The sequence below is a fragment of the Homarus americanus genome, unplaced genomic scaffold (assembly GCF_018991925.1).
Source record: "Homarus americanus isolate GMGI-L3 unplaced genomic scaffold, GMGI_Hamer_2.0 scaffold1622, whole genome shotgun sequence".
In the NCBI taxonomy this organism is placed as follows: domain Eukaryota; kingdom Metazoa; phylum Arthropoda; class Malacostraca; order Decapoda; family Nephropidae; genus Homarus; species Homarus americanus.
The window spans coordinates 24,414-41,099 of NW_024755812.1; the positions used below are offsets into that span (position 1 = coordinate 24,414).

The following is a 16,686-nucleotide window of genomic DNA, read 5'->3' on the forward strand; positions in this document are numbered from 1 at the left end:
GACGTCCTGGCAGATTTCCTTCAACATATTTGCTGTGAGATCCCTTACCTCGTCATGCCTCATGCATATGAAGCCCCCCTTCTTGCACACTATGGCGTGATCGCCGTCATAGGAAGAGCCACACACGCATTGGGAGGGCAAACCTTCTACTGGCCGACCGTACCTTAGAGCAATGGCATCTGTAAATTCTTGTTTATTAAGGCTGAAACCATTTGCCCTTATCGGTAACGTAGTTAACCAGTTCGAGGCGCCCACCTCCTATGCTATAGCTACTTTTTTTGTCAAATTTTCTGGAACCTGCAGCAATAGTTGCTGCAACATGTCATTTTGGCAGTGCTGCCGATCTGTTGTAATGGACCTACGGATCTTATTTACTTCGCTGGTGTCCACTTCCCCTGTTGCATTCTGGGCTATTATGTGGTCAGTGAGGGCTGCCGTGAGCTTAAGTGAATTTTGATGTTCAGTGTCAGCAATCGCCTCTGGATTAGTTAGTCCCATCCCTCCCAGTCTTGGTGGAAGTGCAAGAAGTGTTCTTTCTGCTGAAGTTAAGTCAGGGTGTTTCACTAATTTGAGAATGAACTTGACACTGATAGCTTCTTCCAGAGGGTGGAGGAGGGGTCCGATATCAGGGATAGTATGCATCAGGTAGTTCCAGCGATGCTTGACTCCATGTGTGAATGCAGCAAAGGCCGCATGTGGCTCTGTGTTAGCAATCTCAGACAGAGCATGGATTTCACTAACCCACTCATTCACCTTTCCCACAACGTACTCGGTCTTGAAATCCGTAGTGCCAATTACTGCGCCTAGATGTCTTTGGCCGTCCTTAGTTAGTTTGACCTTACTTCCGCCAAAAACCTCCAATGGCCGTTCATAATGGTCTGGCTTCACGATGAGGAAGGACTTGCTGGCGTTTGGGTGGTACCCTATTTGTGGACCTCGCGATATTACCAAGTCCCACCACATTTTGATGCCCTGCGCTTTTCCTGCTCCTGTAAGGTCATCAGCATATGCCACTTGTTTGACCCCAGTTGTTTCAAATTTTATTTCTTGTTGGAGCACTGATAGGCCAATTGCATACATTGCCATTGCAACGGGGTCCCCCTGTGTTGTTCTCTCGGATGACTGTAAGATGGTATCACCTCTTAGAGCCTTGTTGTTTACTATGTAGAGGTCTGATGGATTCCTATACGAATTTTCAACATACATCGCAAAGGTTGGACACTTGATCTTGATGTTGTGCAGTGCAGCCTTGCGGTTAAGTATGTTGAATGCTTTTGAAGCATCCAGCAGGAGAACGGCCTCACAATCACGCTGCTCAAATATCAATCTCATGGCGTGAATGGCAGCCTCCCCACCAGCCTGGTGGTCAGCACACACTTGTAGGTTCCCTGCTGCTGCCCTGACATCATCCTTTACCACCTCCATTATGCATTTTCCGATGATCCGCCTCAGCATTTCCCCCGCCCCTATAGGCCTACATCCTGGTTTCTTTTCCAGAGGAATAAAGCGGCAGGCCGTCAGGGCCTGGAGGTGATGGCAGCAAGAGGATGCAAGCTTTCTTGCAAGGGCGGCAATGGCAGTGCAGAGATCGCTTGCTACAGGGCCAAACTTATTTGTGCTGAGGATGACTCTCCAACCGTTTGCATCCAGACATGAAGGGCCGGCTCCTCCTCGAGTCTTCAGTGCCTTTTTCCACACCATCTCTCCTGTTATTTTCTCGAACAGGACAGCATTTGGTGGGATATAGTCACTCTGGAACCTGATGCCTTCATCTTCGCTTGCAGGTGGATGTTTCTCTTTCAATAGTTTTAATGTCTCTCTGTTTATTGGCATCACCCCACCGGAGGATTCCTGTGTGAGAGATCTTACCGCGAGAGACACTTTTCCCACACGCATTTTGTTTCCAAATTTTCTTGCCACGTCATCGGTGTTTTGCTTTCCGTCACCCGTAAATTTTAGTCTCTCCTGCAGTGTTCTTGCTTCACATAGGAGATCATCTAGGGCCCCAGTCTGCCACATTGTCAATCTTCTCTTCATTGCTGCCACATTTTCTTTGTGCTTAGCCTTTGTATGTGTCCTCTGACAAAATAGATGTGGTATTATTGCCAGTATTTGAAGAGCTAGGGGGGCGAGGAAGCGGTCCTGAGTGTAATCAGTCATGAAGCGAGTCATCTCCCGAATCATTTCTTTGGTGGCCGCACACTTGGGTGATTCAAATAAGTTAGCAGGCGACCACTTGACAATTTCTGAGTAGGTTTCTTTGACCCATACGTCTGCATTTTCCATCGACATGCCATTCCACTGAGGTGGCTGTCTCTCATTCTCCTCGTGGACACCTGCTACTAAGGGAACAGCATTTATTAGTACTACATTTTCGGGTTGAGTAGACTCACTGCTATCATTTGGGATATCATGGGGTAGTTGGGTCCCGGCGATATCCACTATGGCCACCTGTGTCGGCTCCCTGCGACGTGGGTTCCGACACTGGTCTAGCTTCCTGCAATCCACACATGGTCGGTTGTTTCTCGCACAAACACAATTTGTGCAGTTTTGGTTCGGGCTAGCACAGACGCAGCAAAGAATGTTACCAGGCATAGTGAACAGCACCTTGGGCGACGGTTACGTCCGCCTCCGAACATCTGATTTAGTCCCAGGCACAAGATTATACTGGTTCTTATGAGGGAAGGGCGGAGAGGTGACAGGCTGGACTGCTGTGTCCAGGTAGTAGGGGCATAAGTGCGCGCGTGGGTGTGTAGGCTACCCCCCCTAATAGCGACCATCCATACATCAGAATGATACACTATGGACAAGAGTTTGTCACACCAGGCACTTGTTTATATATCCTTGGCACAAATAACCACTATTTATATGGTCTCACTGGTGTAATATCAGTTATGTATACTCACTTGGTTCGTCGAGACCCTGCATTAAGTGTCCGTTACTATGGTGGGGGGGGGGGGCGACCGCATGGGCAGCACTCTCGGCCCTATAGGGGCGATAGTCTCGGGACCACCCCTGTCAAAGTAGGCCTAACGACACTGACCTTGGCGCCGAGCTTCCTCATTATCCCACCACCGACCCAGCACAGGTCACCACTCACTTGGAGAACGCCGGTGAGCACACGGAATATTTACAATTTATGCCGTAAGGGATGAGAAGTAATCTTGGGTGGTAATGCTTAGGGTGACATCCGATATTCACGGACACATTGTCAAATTCCCGCTCCCACACAGCGAGTATGTCCCCACCAATAACACTTTAGATCAGGGGGGATGGTCCACGACACCCACGCCGCACTGGCCGTACTACTACTACTACTACTACTACTACTTTGCTGTCACTCGGAAGCGAGTATGACAATCATCCAGCTATGATACAATGATATGAGTTATTAAAGATGTCACCTCCGTTAGTGAGCTACATCTAGGGCAGGGGGGGGAGATGTCAGCGTCTTTCCAGCGCTAGCGCTTGTTTGCCTTGGTATGCAGGAGGGCCAAACCGAAGGTATTGACAACTTCTCGTGTGGTGTACCTCCAAGTGTTACAGAGTGGAGTGATCATCTCCCAGGTGAGGGGTCGATTTGACACTTTTTTTTTGCGGGTAACATAGCCTCTGGCCATTGGCGAGTCCAACGTATTTTTTCATGGATAATGGTAACCTCGTTGCACCTAAAGTTGATGTCAGCGATAATACTGGCATTTATTTTCTTGTCTTCCCAGCGAACTCAGAGGATGAAACATAGACTACTGTACGTTGGTAAACGTTTTCAAGTGCCTTGGGGTGCCTCTTGTATGTAAAACTTTGTTTCGCTGCAATACAGTAGGATTGGGAGAAAAACTGATCTATATATGTGCAGCTTTGTAGTTAAATTCAATTCCTTACAGCAGAAAATAAGGGTACGAAGTCTGCGAAGGGCTTAAGATGCACATCTGAACCGATATTGAATCTCTTCACCGATATCAGCGGTGGTGGGCAGGCGGGTTACCGAAAGTGGATTACATTAGAGAGGGCAGTACCGTTAACCTGGGTGGATGGTGGAGGTGTGGCTGAGCCAAGGGCAGGCTGAAATTGAATCCGAGTCTTACATATACTGGCCTCAAGGCCGAAGTGTGCATACTGTTCTACATTTTTACTCAGGTTCTCCTATAGCTCGTATTCAGTGTGAGCGACGAGGGTGAGGTCATATTCATTCTGATGTTTAGTGATGGAAACGGCCGACACCTTTGTTCCTGCCTGGAGTCGTCTTATGTTGAAAAGTCCATTCATCCAGTTCTGGATGCTAAGCCCGTCAGTTAAATTGGCAATGGCACTGGCAGCGAAGAGAATAGAAAAGACAGTGAGTGTCGATGGTTTAGATGTTAACGCCTCTGGTTCTTTTATTGATTTCTGGCAGGTGGAACACTTTGGCTTTCACCAAGGATATTGAACAAGATTATGGATATTTGTAACAAAAAATGTCTATTTATAAGTATTTACACTGATTATCGGCATGAAGATAGTACAGAGCAACATAAACATATGTGGTATGGAAGTACCGGACTGCCGGCCGGAACAAACGTCGGGAGTGTAGACACTAGATGGCAAGCGTAGGGTCTTGTTTATACACATGGCACAGGTGGTAAATTGGTGTCTTCACTGGAGATCAAGTATCCACCTAACCGGCACAGGTACTTGGTAATGGACCCGGGAAGAACAGCACAGAGGCTAGGGCTGACAATGTCCTCGCTGGCGTGATGACATACAAGGATAGGAGTGCAACAGCTCACACAACGTGACCATGAATAAAAAAGGGGTAGAAGATGACCGACTGGGTCAGAGGAAGGGAGCCAAGAGACCAGCCATATGGTTACACCCCGCACTATGATTCGGCTTGAACTACCCATGGGTAACACCTGCTTCAAATACAGAGAACAAACCCAGCACTAAACAACGCATTTCCAACAATCATTGGACTGGAATGCAAACCCCTTACATACGCATCACCAGTACACATCCTTGTTCTACCTCTTTTGGACTGGGTGCCATTCAGCAGGACACTGCTGTTCATGTCATCGTGGATTTGTTTTGCAATGGCGATTAATTTTGGTGGGCAGCCGAAACGACTGAGGTCCGGTAGAGGGCTTTCCTGTTGACCGAATCGAAGGCCTCAGTAAGGTCGACGAAGACCATGAACAAGTAACGACGCTGTTCTCTGTTTTCTTATATTTGGCGGGCAACAAAGATTGTGTTAGTGGTGCCACGTGATGGTCTAAAGTCACACTGGGATTTTGGGTGGAAAATGTCCGCCTCAAGGAGAAGTCTGTTTTAGAGGACTCGGGCAATAATCTTGCCAGCTACGTACAGCAGTGGGATCCCGTGGTAGTTGCCACTGTCTGACCGGTCTTCCTTGTTCTTTTAAATATTGACGATATTGGAGATTTCCTCTATTCATATTAAGCATTCTCCAGGAGAGAGTAAGGACGGTTGATAGGCTGAGGTCATCCTGATTTCTACACCTCAGCTGGGATTACATCAGACCCTGTGGCTTTGTTATTTTTCATCTGCTTGATGGCAGTAGCTACCTCATCACGGAATGGAGGAGAGCTGAGGTGGGTCAGCTCTGGGCGCATAAAACGAGCATGGTAGTCAGGAATCCACATCGGTGTTTCCATTGAGCAGCGAATGGTAGTGCTCATTCCAGCGCCGACAGAATCTTTCTTCATCTTCAATTAGGTAGTTACTGTCACATGATCGGGTGGGGGCGTGCGCCATGAGTAGTTGGGTTATTCAGGGTACGTTGTTTTAGTAGAATTTAAAAATTCACACATCTTGTGCTGATCGCTATAGTGGATGGAATGGTGATTGTCCAAAAGATGACGAAAAAACAAAGGCAATCAAAACAGTAAAAGATCTCGGTCAGTATTTCAACAACAGAATTATGAGTTTGAGAGGATGGATAGGGTTTTGTCAGGGGAGGGTACCAAGCCAGTAGTGTGTCTTATTGTAGGAGGCAACGACAAAGGAAAGGTTAAGAGTGAGGAACTTTTCAGGAGGTATAGGGAGGCGCTGGGGAAGGTTAGAGACAGGGGAGGGATCCCGATAGTATGTGGTGTCTTGCCTAGAAGAGGAGTTGGCGGTGAATGGCTGTCCAGGGAAATTTCTATAAATTGCAGACTGGAAAAGCATTGAGCAAGCAATGGTTGGGCGTTCATTGATAACTGGCAACGATTCTATGACAACGACTACCTGTACATTACAGTCGTGACGGGGTACATTTGTCTCGGGCGGGGGTAAAAAAGTTGTCTGCATCCCTGGAGCGTGAAATTGGCACTCTAAAGGGGGGTTTTGCCAGTAGAGAGAGGTCAGGGTAAGTGGGAGTAAAAAAACAAGCATGTGGTAGTGGTAGTAACTCTCGACAGGAGCTGCCATGCATAGGCCAACCGGCCTATTGCAGACTCCATATTTTCTTATGTTCTTATGTCCCAGGGAGTAAAATTGGTTACTGAGGACAAGGGGTAAAACAGGACCAGGGTAGGGTAGGTTTAAATGTATACTATACAAACAGTAGTTAGAAATAAAATAGACTTGCTGAGAGCGGTTGTATGTACCGAGAATGTAGACGTCATAGCAATCACCGAAACTTTTTTAATCGGGCAAGCAAAAACTTTTTATCAGAGTATCACATAGAAGGGTACAACCTTTTTCACAACGACAGGGAAAGTAGGAATGGGGGGAGGGGGTCGCTCGCTTCATCAGGGATACATTACAATCTAGTATAAATAATACAATATAGGGTGAAATAAGAAATGAGTCTGTTTGGGTAGAAACTGCGGAAGGAAGAGAAAAACTATTTATGGGAGTGATTTACAGGCCCCCAAGTCTTGGGAAAGAAGCAGCTAAGCCCATATGGCAGGAAATGAGAAGGGCAGCAAGATACTACAACCTGTGCATTATGGGGGGATTTAAACTTCCGAAATATTGACTGGGACTACACTGCAGGTGACTATGAATCTGAAGACTTCCTAGACGCAGTACAGGACAATTTTTTAAAACAACAAATTACAGAACCTACTAGAGGTGACAATATATTAGATCTATTATTAACAAATAAATAAAATATTATCAGAGATATCACAATAGGGGAAGAACTAGGTAACAGTGATCACAGAGAAATCAGGTTCACCCTAATTTGGGAAAAGAAAAATAACGGGTGAGGTAACCGACGACACAACAATTGATCATGACTATAATATATTCATTAGTATACTACATAAAGCAAAAGAACAAAATATACCATACAGAAAAATTAGGTCAAATAAGAATGAGCCAAGGTGGATGACCAGAAAACTTAAACATGACATAGGAATAAAGAAAGGAATATATAAGAAATTAAAGGGAGGGGAGGAGCAGCTCAGAAATAGGTATAATGAACTATCTAGGAATGTTAAGAAAAATATAAGGAAGGCAAAGAGGGACTACGAAATCAGGATAGCAAGAGAATCCAAGGCGAATCCCAAGGGATTTCTCCAGGTATATAGGGCAAAGGTCAAGGGCAAAGTGGGGCCCTTAAAGTCAGAGAGAGGGGAAGTGATCGATGATAGTGAGCAAATAAGCAAAGCATTAAACAGCTACTTCCTATCAGTTTTCACAGAAGAAATTGACCAAGGATTGCCAGAGGTGGAACTAATATTTAGAGGAAATAAAGAAGAGAAACTAAAGGAGCATCAGCGTCAAATTACCAGCCGATTACTTTGACTTCAGTTGTAGGGAAATTTCTTGAATCAATTATAGCAAATAGCATCCGATTGCATTTAGAGAAAAACAAATTAATCTAAGACTCACAAGATGGATTTACAGAGGGAAAATCTTGTCTAACAAATCTACTGACATTTTTTAGGAAAGTCGTTCAGGTAGTAGATAGTGACGAAAATTACGATTTTAGTTACTTAGACTTTAGCAAAGCGTTTGACAGAGTACAGCATCAGAGGCTTCTGAGAAAAGTTAAGTCTCATGGTATTAAGGGGAACTTTTTAAATTGAATAAAATCATGGCTCATCGATAGGATTCAGAGGATCAGAGCTGAAATTATCTACAAAACTGCACGTATATCGAACAGTGGTCCTCCCCACCCTGTTATATTGCAGTGAGACATGGGTCACATACAGAAGGCACCTCAAGGCACTAGAAAACTTTCACCAATGTAGTCTACATTCCATTCTCAGAGTTTGTTGGGAAGACAAGAGAACAAATGCCAGTATTGAGGCTACCATTATCCATGAACAACTACGCTGGACTTACCATGTTACACGCATGGACGACAGTAGATTGCCAAAACAGCTACTTTACAGTCACCTAACGAATAGTAAACGTAACGCTGGTGGGCAACTGAAAAGGTATATGGATAGTCTTAAGACAAATCTGAAAAAGTGCCAAATCGACCCCCTCACCTGGGAGTCGATTACTCCACACCGTAACGCTTGGAGGAGCACCACACGAGAAGGTGTTAATACTTTCGGGTTAGCCCGACTACAATATAAACCGAGGGAGGCAAGTGCCAACGCTGGAAAGACGCTGCCACCGCCCCTTCCACACTACATAGAGCCCTCCACGCGTGCAACGAATGTGAACGACGCTGTGGGTCCCGTATGGGCCACTTTAGTCACCCCAAAGCTCACCAACCTTGGTGACAAACTTAATAACTCATATCATTGTATCATAGCTAGATAATCGTCCTACTCGTTGCGAGTGACAGCAAAGTAGTAGTAGTAGTAAGTAGTAGTGTGTGTGTGTGTGTGTGTGTGTGTGTGTGCTTTTTTCGAGGATGAGGAATTTTTGTAACGTAGTCAAATTTGGTAGGTATATAGTTATTTTTTCGGGAAAAATGAAAGGTAATCATGTTTCGTAAAACAATAATTTATATGTCTTGATATTTTTTCATGAAAATGCTCAGTTTTATATATTGATGCCAATTATTAATCCTGCAATCAATGTTATGAACAGCAGAAGTTTTTTTATTTAAGCGTGTCTATTTTTGCCATATAAAAATGTGATTCATATTTAGGGAGAGAGGTGGTCTGTCTACCTCCCTCAAAAACGCCTCAAGAACTTTATCGAAGCTTTCCTCTCAAATTAACTACCACTCTAATAGAACATTGTCTGTTAAATCGTCGATACAAAAGGGGGTCTACATTAATCTCAACCATCTATAATTCTATAATAAGAGTTTAAACCTCGGTGCACCAGGAGCGCTACGCGATTGAACCGACAATACTAATAACAGAAGTCGAGCACTGTATCTATTCACCTGCCACATCCCTTCATAGCCAAGAACAAAATATTTCAGACCCTTTGTAATAAATAGAATAACATGTAAATTTAATCACCAACTCGAGTACTACACGTCTACCCTCTGTGGTGGAAACCAGCAACCCTCAAAACCGAGTGATAGGCGCACCTCCCACACCATCTGGGAGTCACACTCAACAGTACCGGTCATCCTAATTCTGTTGGTTGTAGCACTTGTGAGTACGTTACCCTCCCACTATTATAATGCTCTTAGATCTTCCTTTTTCACACCTCAGTGACCCTGAGTTTTTACTGTTCCTTAATCAGTATCAATGTTCCTACAATGATGATGCTAGTGTCATTCCCTTAGATGTGCTAGATCGTATGTGTTACACCCCCTTTACCCATGGTGTCGACACAATACTCCCTCATATCGATCCTGATGTCTTTCTACAAAACTCACTGGGTTACACCAACCCCAACTGTAAATATTACTTTCCTGACTCTCCCGAGTTTAGTTCTAGTGTCCTACTACCTCATTCCTTCTCCTTGATTAGCCATAACGTCAGCAGTATTCCCCTTCATCTAGATACCTTTTCCCATCAGTGTTTTTCTTCTATTGCCCACAAATTTGATGTACTTGGGTTCTGTGAGACCAAACTCACTAACGATATTGACCATTTGTATAACATTCCGAATTATAATAGACACTGCGTAAACACGTCACGACACAGTGGTGGTGTCGCCCTATATGTTGATATCAAGTATAACACTTCTGTAAGAGATGATTTAAAGGTTGAGGAGGAGTACATGGAGAGTGTTTTCATTGAATTACGTAACAACACACGAAATATCCTAGTAAGGATAATCTACAGAAGACCCCACACTAATGTAAGGAATTTTCTTGATAAATTTTCGGAGCTTATCACTATCATGAGTTCAGAGAGGAAACATTGCTACATTAAAGGAGATTTCAACCTTGATCTATTAAAATCTGAAACCGGCACCTCAGTATTAGACCTTCTTGCTACCTGTCATTCTAAACTCTTCTTGAACACTATAACCAAACCCACTAGAGTAACTGCCACCTCTGCCACTGTGATAGATCATATCTGAACTAACAACACTCCTAACAATCTTGCAAGTGGAATTATTTATAACAATATCTCAGATCACTTCCCAGTTTTTGCCATGTATAAAACAACCACAAGACCTGAAAGGTCAAGTAGAGTCTCAATCTAATACAGAGACTACTGCGCTGACAACATGCTCCTTTTTGAAAACAACCTAATGAATGCTAACTGAGATCTTGTCTATGCCTCCGACAACCCTAACGTGAACAGCTGCAACTTCTCTTGCATCTTCAATGCTTGCTTTGATAAATGCTTCCCGCTCAAGACTAAGTCGGTGAAAACTGTATCCATTTCCAAACCCTATATCACAAGCGAAATTAAGATAATGATAAAGGAAAAACACAAACTCCAAAGGAAATTTGCAAAAAGACCCATAACTTTCGGTGCTGCTTACCGAAGTATCAAAAATAGAGTAACTCAAGCAGTTAGAAATGCCAGACGTAACTATTATACAAATAAGCTCCAGTCAGCATCAGGCGACAGTCAGAAAACCTGGAATGTCATAAATTCTATTCAAAACAGGAAACCTCAGCCTTCGGACCCCCACTCAGCTTTCATGATAAATGATTCAGTTGTAACTGAACCCTCCCCCATTGCCAACCACTTCAATGAACAGTTTATTAATGTTGGCAAAAATCTTGAAAAGAGCATCCCTGATCACCATAAGGAATTTAGAGCCTACCTGAAAAACAGACAGCAAAATGAGCTGTTCTTATCCCCTGTCACAGCAGATGAATTACTGGTCATCATAAAAATGTCCAAAGATGCAGCAGCAGGCGAAGACAATATGCCAATGAGCATCATTAAGAAAGTAGCCCACTTATTACTACCTGTTCTCCTACACATTTGTAACTCCTCCTTCACTAGTGGTGTCTTTCCTGATAAACTGAAAATTGTTAAAGTTCTCCCAGCATATAAAAAATCTGGGGACAAAGGTCTCTTCAAGAATTACCGCCCCATATCAGTCCTCCCAGCCTTGACTAAGATACTGGAAAAGCTAGCATGTAATAGACTAAATTCCTTCTTCAATGCCAATAACATCTTTTCAGACTCCCAGTTTGGATTTAGAGCAAGAAGGTCGACTGGGAGTGCTCTGCTATCCTTTACTAATAACATCTTAAATTCCTTTGATAACAGTCAGTTCACAGTAGGCATATCCTTGGACCATATACCATCCTCCTTTCAAAGTTTGAACATTACGGCGTTAGGGGCCTGTCCCTCAATTGGTTTACCTCACATCTGTCCAACAAGATGCAGTATGTCTGCTATAATAACCACCAATCTGACTCCTCGCCAATCTTGTATGGAGTCCCACAAGGTTCCATTCTCGGTCCAGTACGGTTTTTGTTGTACATAAACGACATAGTCCACGCCAGCTCACTCATAAAATACAACTTATTTGCAGACGATAGTAATCTCTATGCCAGCAACTTACTGTAGACCTCCATTCCTTGACGAGAACTATGAACACTGAATTAACTAGAGTCGGGGCCTGGGTAATACGTAATAAACTAACCTTAAACCTTGAAAAAACTCACTACACGATCTTTTACAGAAGGAAAAACTTACCCCCAGAACCTGGACCCCCTGTACCTTGGTAATATAGTCCTCAAACGCGAACAAAATACTAAATTCCTCGGGGTATTGTTAATGAGAAACTTATCTGGAGAAACCACATACAAGCCATTCACAGTAAAATCAATAAACAGTGCGGAATCATGTATCACACTCAACAGTCCCTCACTCTCACAGCAATGAAATAAATCTATCATGATCTTGTTTACCAACACCTGATACACTGTCACACACTATGGGGGGCCTCTGGCTCTTCAAAAACACAATCTCTGGTTACTGCACAAAAGAGAGTTGTATGGACAATGACCTACTTGAAAAAAGAAACAGATCACACAAACGAAAAATTTGCTATATTGAAAATTATAAAATTCGAAGATATTAACACCTACTGCTGTGCCCTCTGTTTTTTACAAATCTATCAATCACTTGCTTGACAATAATTATTTCCAGTTCCGGAATAATCAGAGATACAACTTAAGGCACCCAGAACTACTGTACAAAGATCTACCCCATGCGCTCCTCGCAGTCCCAGACCTCCATAAAATATCATGTGTGAAGGTGTGGAACAACTTCCTTTAAATCATCGCTTAAAAAATATCTATTGTCGAAGTATTAATATTTCTTGTAACACCTACTATATTTATAGTACCTGCTTTTATTGTACCATCAAAACCGTTTTATCGGAAATTATCATGTAAATAAATAAGTAATTACCATGGCAATAAACATAATTGCCAACTAGACATAATCCTGACAGCTCTGTCCTCTTGTTCAATCTTATTACTGTACAACCCATGTTGTACTGCTCCCCCATTATACTTATGTTTTTCAATTCCACAGTAATTTATGTATATATATATATATATATATATATATATATATATATATATATATATATATATATATATATATATATATATATATATATATATATATATATATATATATATATATATATATATATATATATATATATATATATATATATATATATATATATATATATATATATATATATATATATATATATATATATATATATATATATATATATATATATATATATATATATGTATATGCTGATAACCACAAGGAAAGAAGAAAACACGAAGTTCCCAAGCGCTTTCGTGTAATTCACATCTTCAGGGGTGAGTACAGACTAGAGAGAGAAATACAAATCAAGGTGTATATATACAGAGGAGGGTGAGACCAGGTCCACAATGGTCAGGTATTAGGTAATGACCCTACTAATCTTTAAATAGCACATAACGGTTGGTGGTCAGGTCAGATGGTCAGGTGACCCGACCTTCTCACCTGGTTACAAATCTTCTTAATTACAAAATTGTCCAGCTTGTACATGCCGTTACTCAAATTCATGTTGAATGCTTCGGTATGTTTAATAAGACTAGATTCTATGATGTTCCTACTATCAATTGAATTACATGGTAATAGTGAGGAGGCATTATCCCAGTCAATGCAATGCTTGTTATCCCTCAAATGAATTACACGAAAGCGCTTGGGAGCTTCGTGTTTTCTTCTTTCCTTGTGGTTATCAGCATATACCTACAGTAGATCACGCGCACCTACAGTGATTTACTTGCATATATATACGTATATATATATATATATATATATATATATATATATATATATATATATATATATATATATATATATATATATATATATATATATATATATATATAACAAATAAACTAAAAACACATAATAAATAATTAAAATAAATATATATTAAAGTGATAACCGTGGTAACACTATGAGATGTACTTATTACCACCATGCTATTGTACTACTCCAGGTGATACTAAGTGTTACATAATACTTCCTTGAGACAAATATATAGTATATATCAGGTGCCTCAAAGAGAGCTCAGGTTCTCAACTGGCTCAGCCATGTTAATATTGTTATTAATATCCACTCTGCATCTGTATTTTTCTGGCTAAATAAACTGTTTCAATTCAGTTCAATTCTAACACTCACGTGAAGAACTTGTCAGGGAAGAGCGGGAGGTTGGTGGTCAGGGTGAGGCCTTGGTGGGGCGTCCAGATGGCAACCTTCAGTGGCTCTGCCTCATGGGTTGTGAAAGGTAAGTGAATGTAAACAGTAGACCTGTAGTTGAAATGGCTTTTAGATAAGCAATGAAATATACAATGCTATGTTTATTTGCTCCAACTCTTTGATTATTGGCAATATTTGGTAAATATCCACATTATTCCCGTAAATGTTTCAGTGTAAACAAACAGAATATTGGCACTGATAATAACTGGCGAGAAGTTGAAGATTCATCCATGATGAGCAACATGGCGTTATTAAGGGAGAGTAACTTATGGAGACCTTGCAGCTCTAGGAGAAAAGGGCGGGTGACAATGAGAAGCCTCGACGACCACACCAGGAGGCGGCCCTTAACAGATAACTCAGCGAAGGTGACGAGGAAGGCTGGGTCGTCGCTCACCACCACCACCGTCACGCACCATGACACCTGCCGCAGCTGTTGACGTTAACATGGTTAATGTTATGTTAAAGTGACCCACCCGCCTCAGTAGTAAGGTGAGAGTGACCTCCGAGTACGAGTACGAAGTCTTTAGTTAAGAGGTGAAAGAAGATTATTAGGGGTTGAGGGAAAAGTGGTGAAACTGAAATACAGCAGGAGTAGAAAGAATCTGGGCTCAACCAGATCGCTTCATCTTTCTTATTGGTGTTTTATCTTTGTTCTGCTCCCTTGGGTCGTCAGACCTTTGTATTAATATTGGTTTATTTATATAATGCTGCTTATTATTATTATTTTTATTATTGTTGGAGTTAGTGAGCTCGCCCAGGTCCTTGTGTAACTGGGAGGGTAGTCACATTACTTATTTATTTATTTGAGGTGTTAGTTAAGTGTTAGTTGTGTTAGTCTGAAATTTTCAGCCTTAGGCTGCCTTGAGTTCTGGTGGGGCTGGTGATCCGCCTGTCTTGCTTCTTCCATGTTTTTGCCATGGCTCGTAGCCCTTAACACTTGGGGCAGGAGGTGGTTCAATTACTTCTTCCTGGCTAATGTAGCTGGGAGGGTAATCACATTATTATTATTATTTTTATTATTTTTTTTTTTCGGAGTTAGTGAGCCCGCCCAGGTCCTTGTGTAGCTGGGAGGATAATCACATTTATTTATTTATTTTTTATTTATTTTTTTTTTTGCTAAGATGTTAGTTCAATGTTAAATGTTAATTGTTAAATATTAGTTATGTTAGTCTAAAGGTACACTGTATGGAGAGGCCTGCCAGGTTCTTAATGGAGCTGGTAGGTCACTCTCATCTTTTATTCTCTTTATTAAGGTTTTATATGTATATTGGGGCAGGAGATGGTTCAATTACTTTCTTCCTGGCTGATTTAAACCAACTGTGTTCTTGGAATTCTTCGTTGTCTATATTATTTATCCAGCTTTGATATGTTTCTGTGTTAAGTTCAGTCACTTTTTCCAAATATTTACAGCTTTGTTGTGTATATCTACATTGATTGCTAAGAGATTTGCTCTCTTGTGTAGCTGTTCATTACTGATGTGGTCTGTATGTTTTATGTTATATATAAATCTAAGGGCTATATTTTGTACTGTTTGTAACCTTTTAATGCACGTTTTACTAAGGGTGTTCAATGGGATGGGTGGGTAGTCCATAATTGATTTGACAAGGGCAATATATATCTTTCTCTTGTTATTAATGCTAAGGTTCTTAAAGCGTTTTATTTTTGATAATCTTATTCTTGCCTGTCGTTCTTTATCTTTTAAGTATGTTATATATCCTCTTTTTGTTAGTTTTAATCCAAGCATCCTGCCTTCAGTGTCGTATGGGTATAGTTCCTGGTCGACTATTACTGGACTTGTTTAATCTTGGCTATTGGTATTCTCTTGAATTTGTTCTTATTTGTCCTGATTTTCCATTTTTTCTCAAAATCATTTATGTTTTTTATCGCTCTTCCCGTGTAGAGTGCCATAAATTGGGTTGATTTTCCTGGGTATGATACTATTTGGTATATCATCTGTAAACGTATATTCGCTTGAGGGTGGGATTTGAGGTGTGTCCTGGTATGATGCAACATATAGTGTTGGAAAGACATCTCATCGCTTGAGTACTCCTCTCAAAGTTATTATAGTTCCCCAAAGGTTTAATTGATTTGTGCTCTCCTATCTAGCTCTAATGGTTACACAATATTCTTATGAAATTATTCATTAGAATCCCCAGTTTAATATTTGCCTCATTTTAAAACTCTGTGCCACCTTATCAAAAGCCTTAGAAACATCCCTTAAATTATATATTGATCATAGTTACCTTGCTTTTTTCTATTGCAATTATTTCCGTTATTATAGCTATTGCAGTTAGGGTATTTCTATTGGGCATAAATCCATGTTGTCTGCTGTTAGTTTTCCCATGTTGTGTTAAAAAGGCTATAAGTCTTGTATTTAAAATTTTTTCCAAGAGTTTCCCAGTAATTTCTAATAAAGATATTGGCCTGTAGTTTAATATTTCCTTATTGTCCTTACCCACTTCGGAATAAATATCATTTTAGCATATTTTAGTTTGTCTGGAAAGTAACCAATTATTAAGCATGCGTTATAAATGTTTAATAGTGTATTTAAAATGTTTTCAGGTAGATTCATGGTCATATTTCGTGTAATACCTGTGAGCCCAGGGGCTTTTTCCTTAAACTTCCTCAGACAGTG

General features: G+C 41.3%; 1 protein-coding gene across 1 annotated transcript in view; it reads right to left on the reverse strand.

The window, feature by feature from the left end:
• Positions 1-16,686, reverse strand: part of LOC121856681 — a 49,958-nt gene that overhangs the window by 20,885 nt on the left and 12,387 nt on the right. Inside the window, exons 5-6 of the mRNA XM_042352371.1 lie at positions 14,258-14,481; positions 13,974-14,102 (exon numbers count right to left, since the gene is read on the reverse strand). Coding sequence (XP_042208305.1) covers positions 13,974-14,102; positions 14,258-14,481 — 353 coding nt within the window. The remainder of the gene's footprint in view (positions 1-13,973; positions 14,103-14,257; positions 14,482-16,686) is intronic.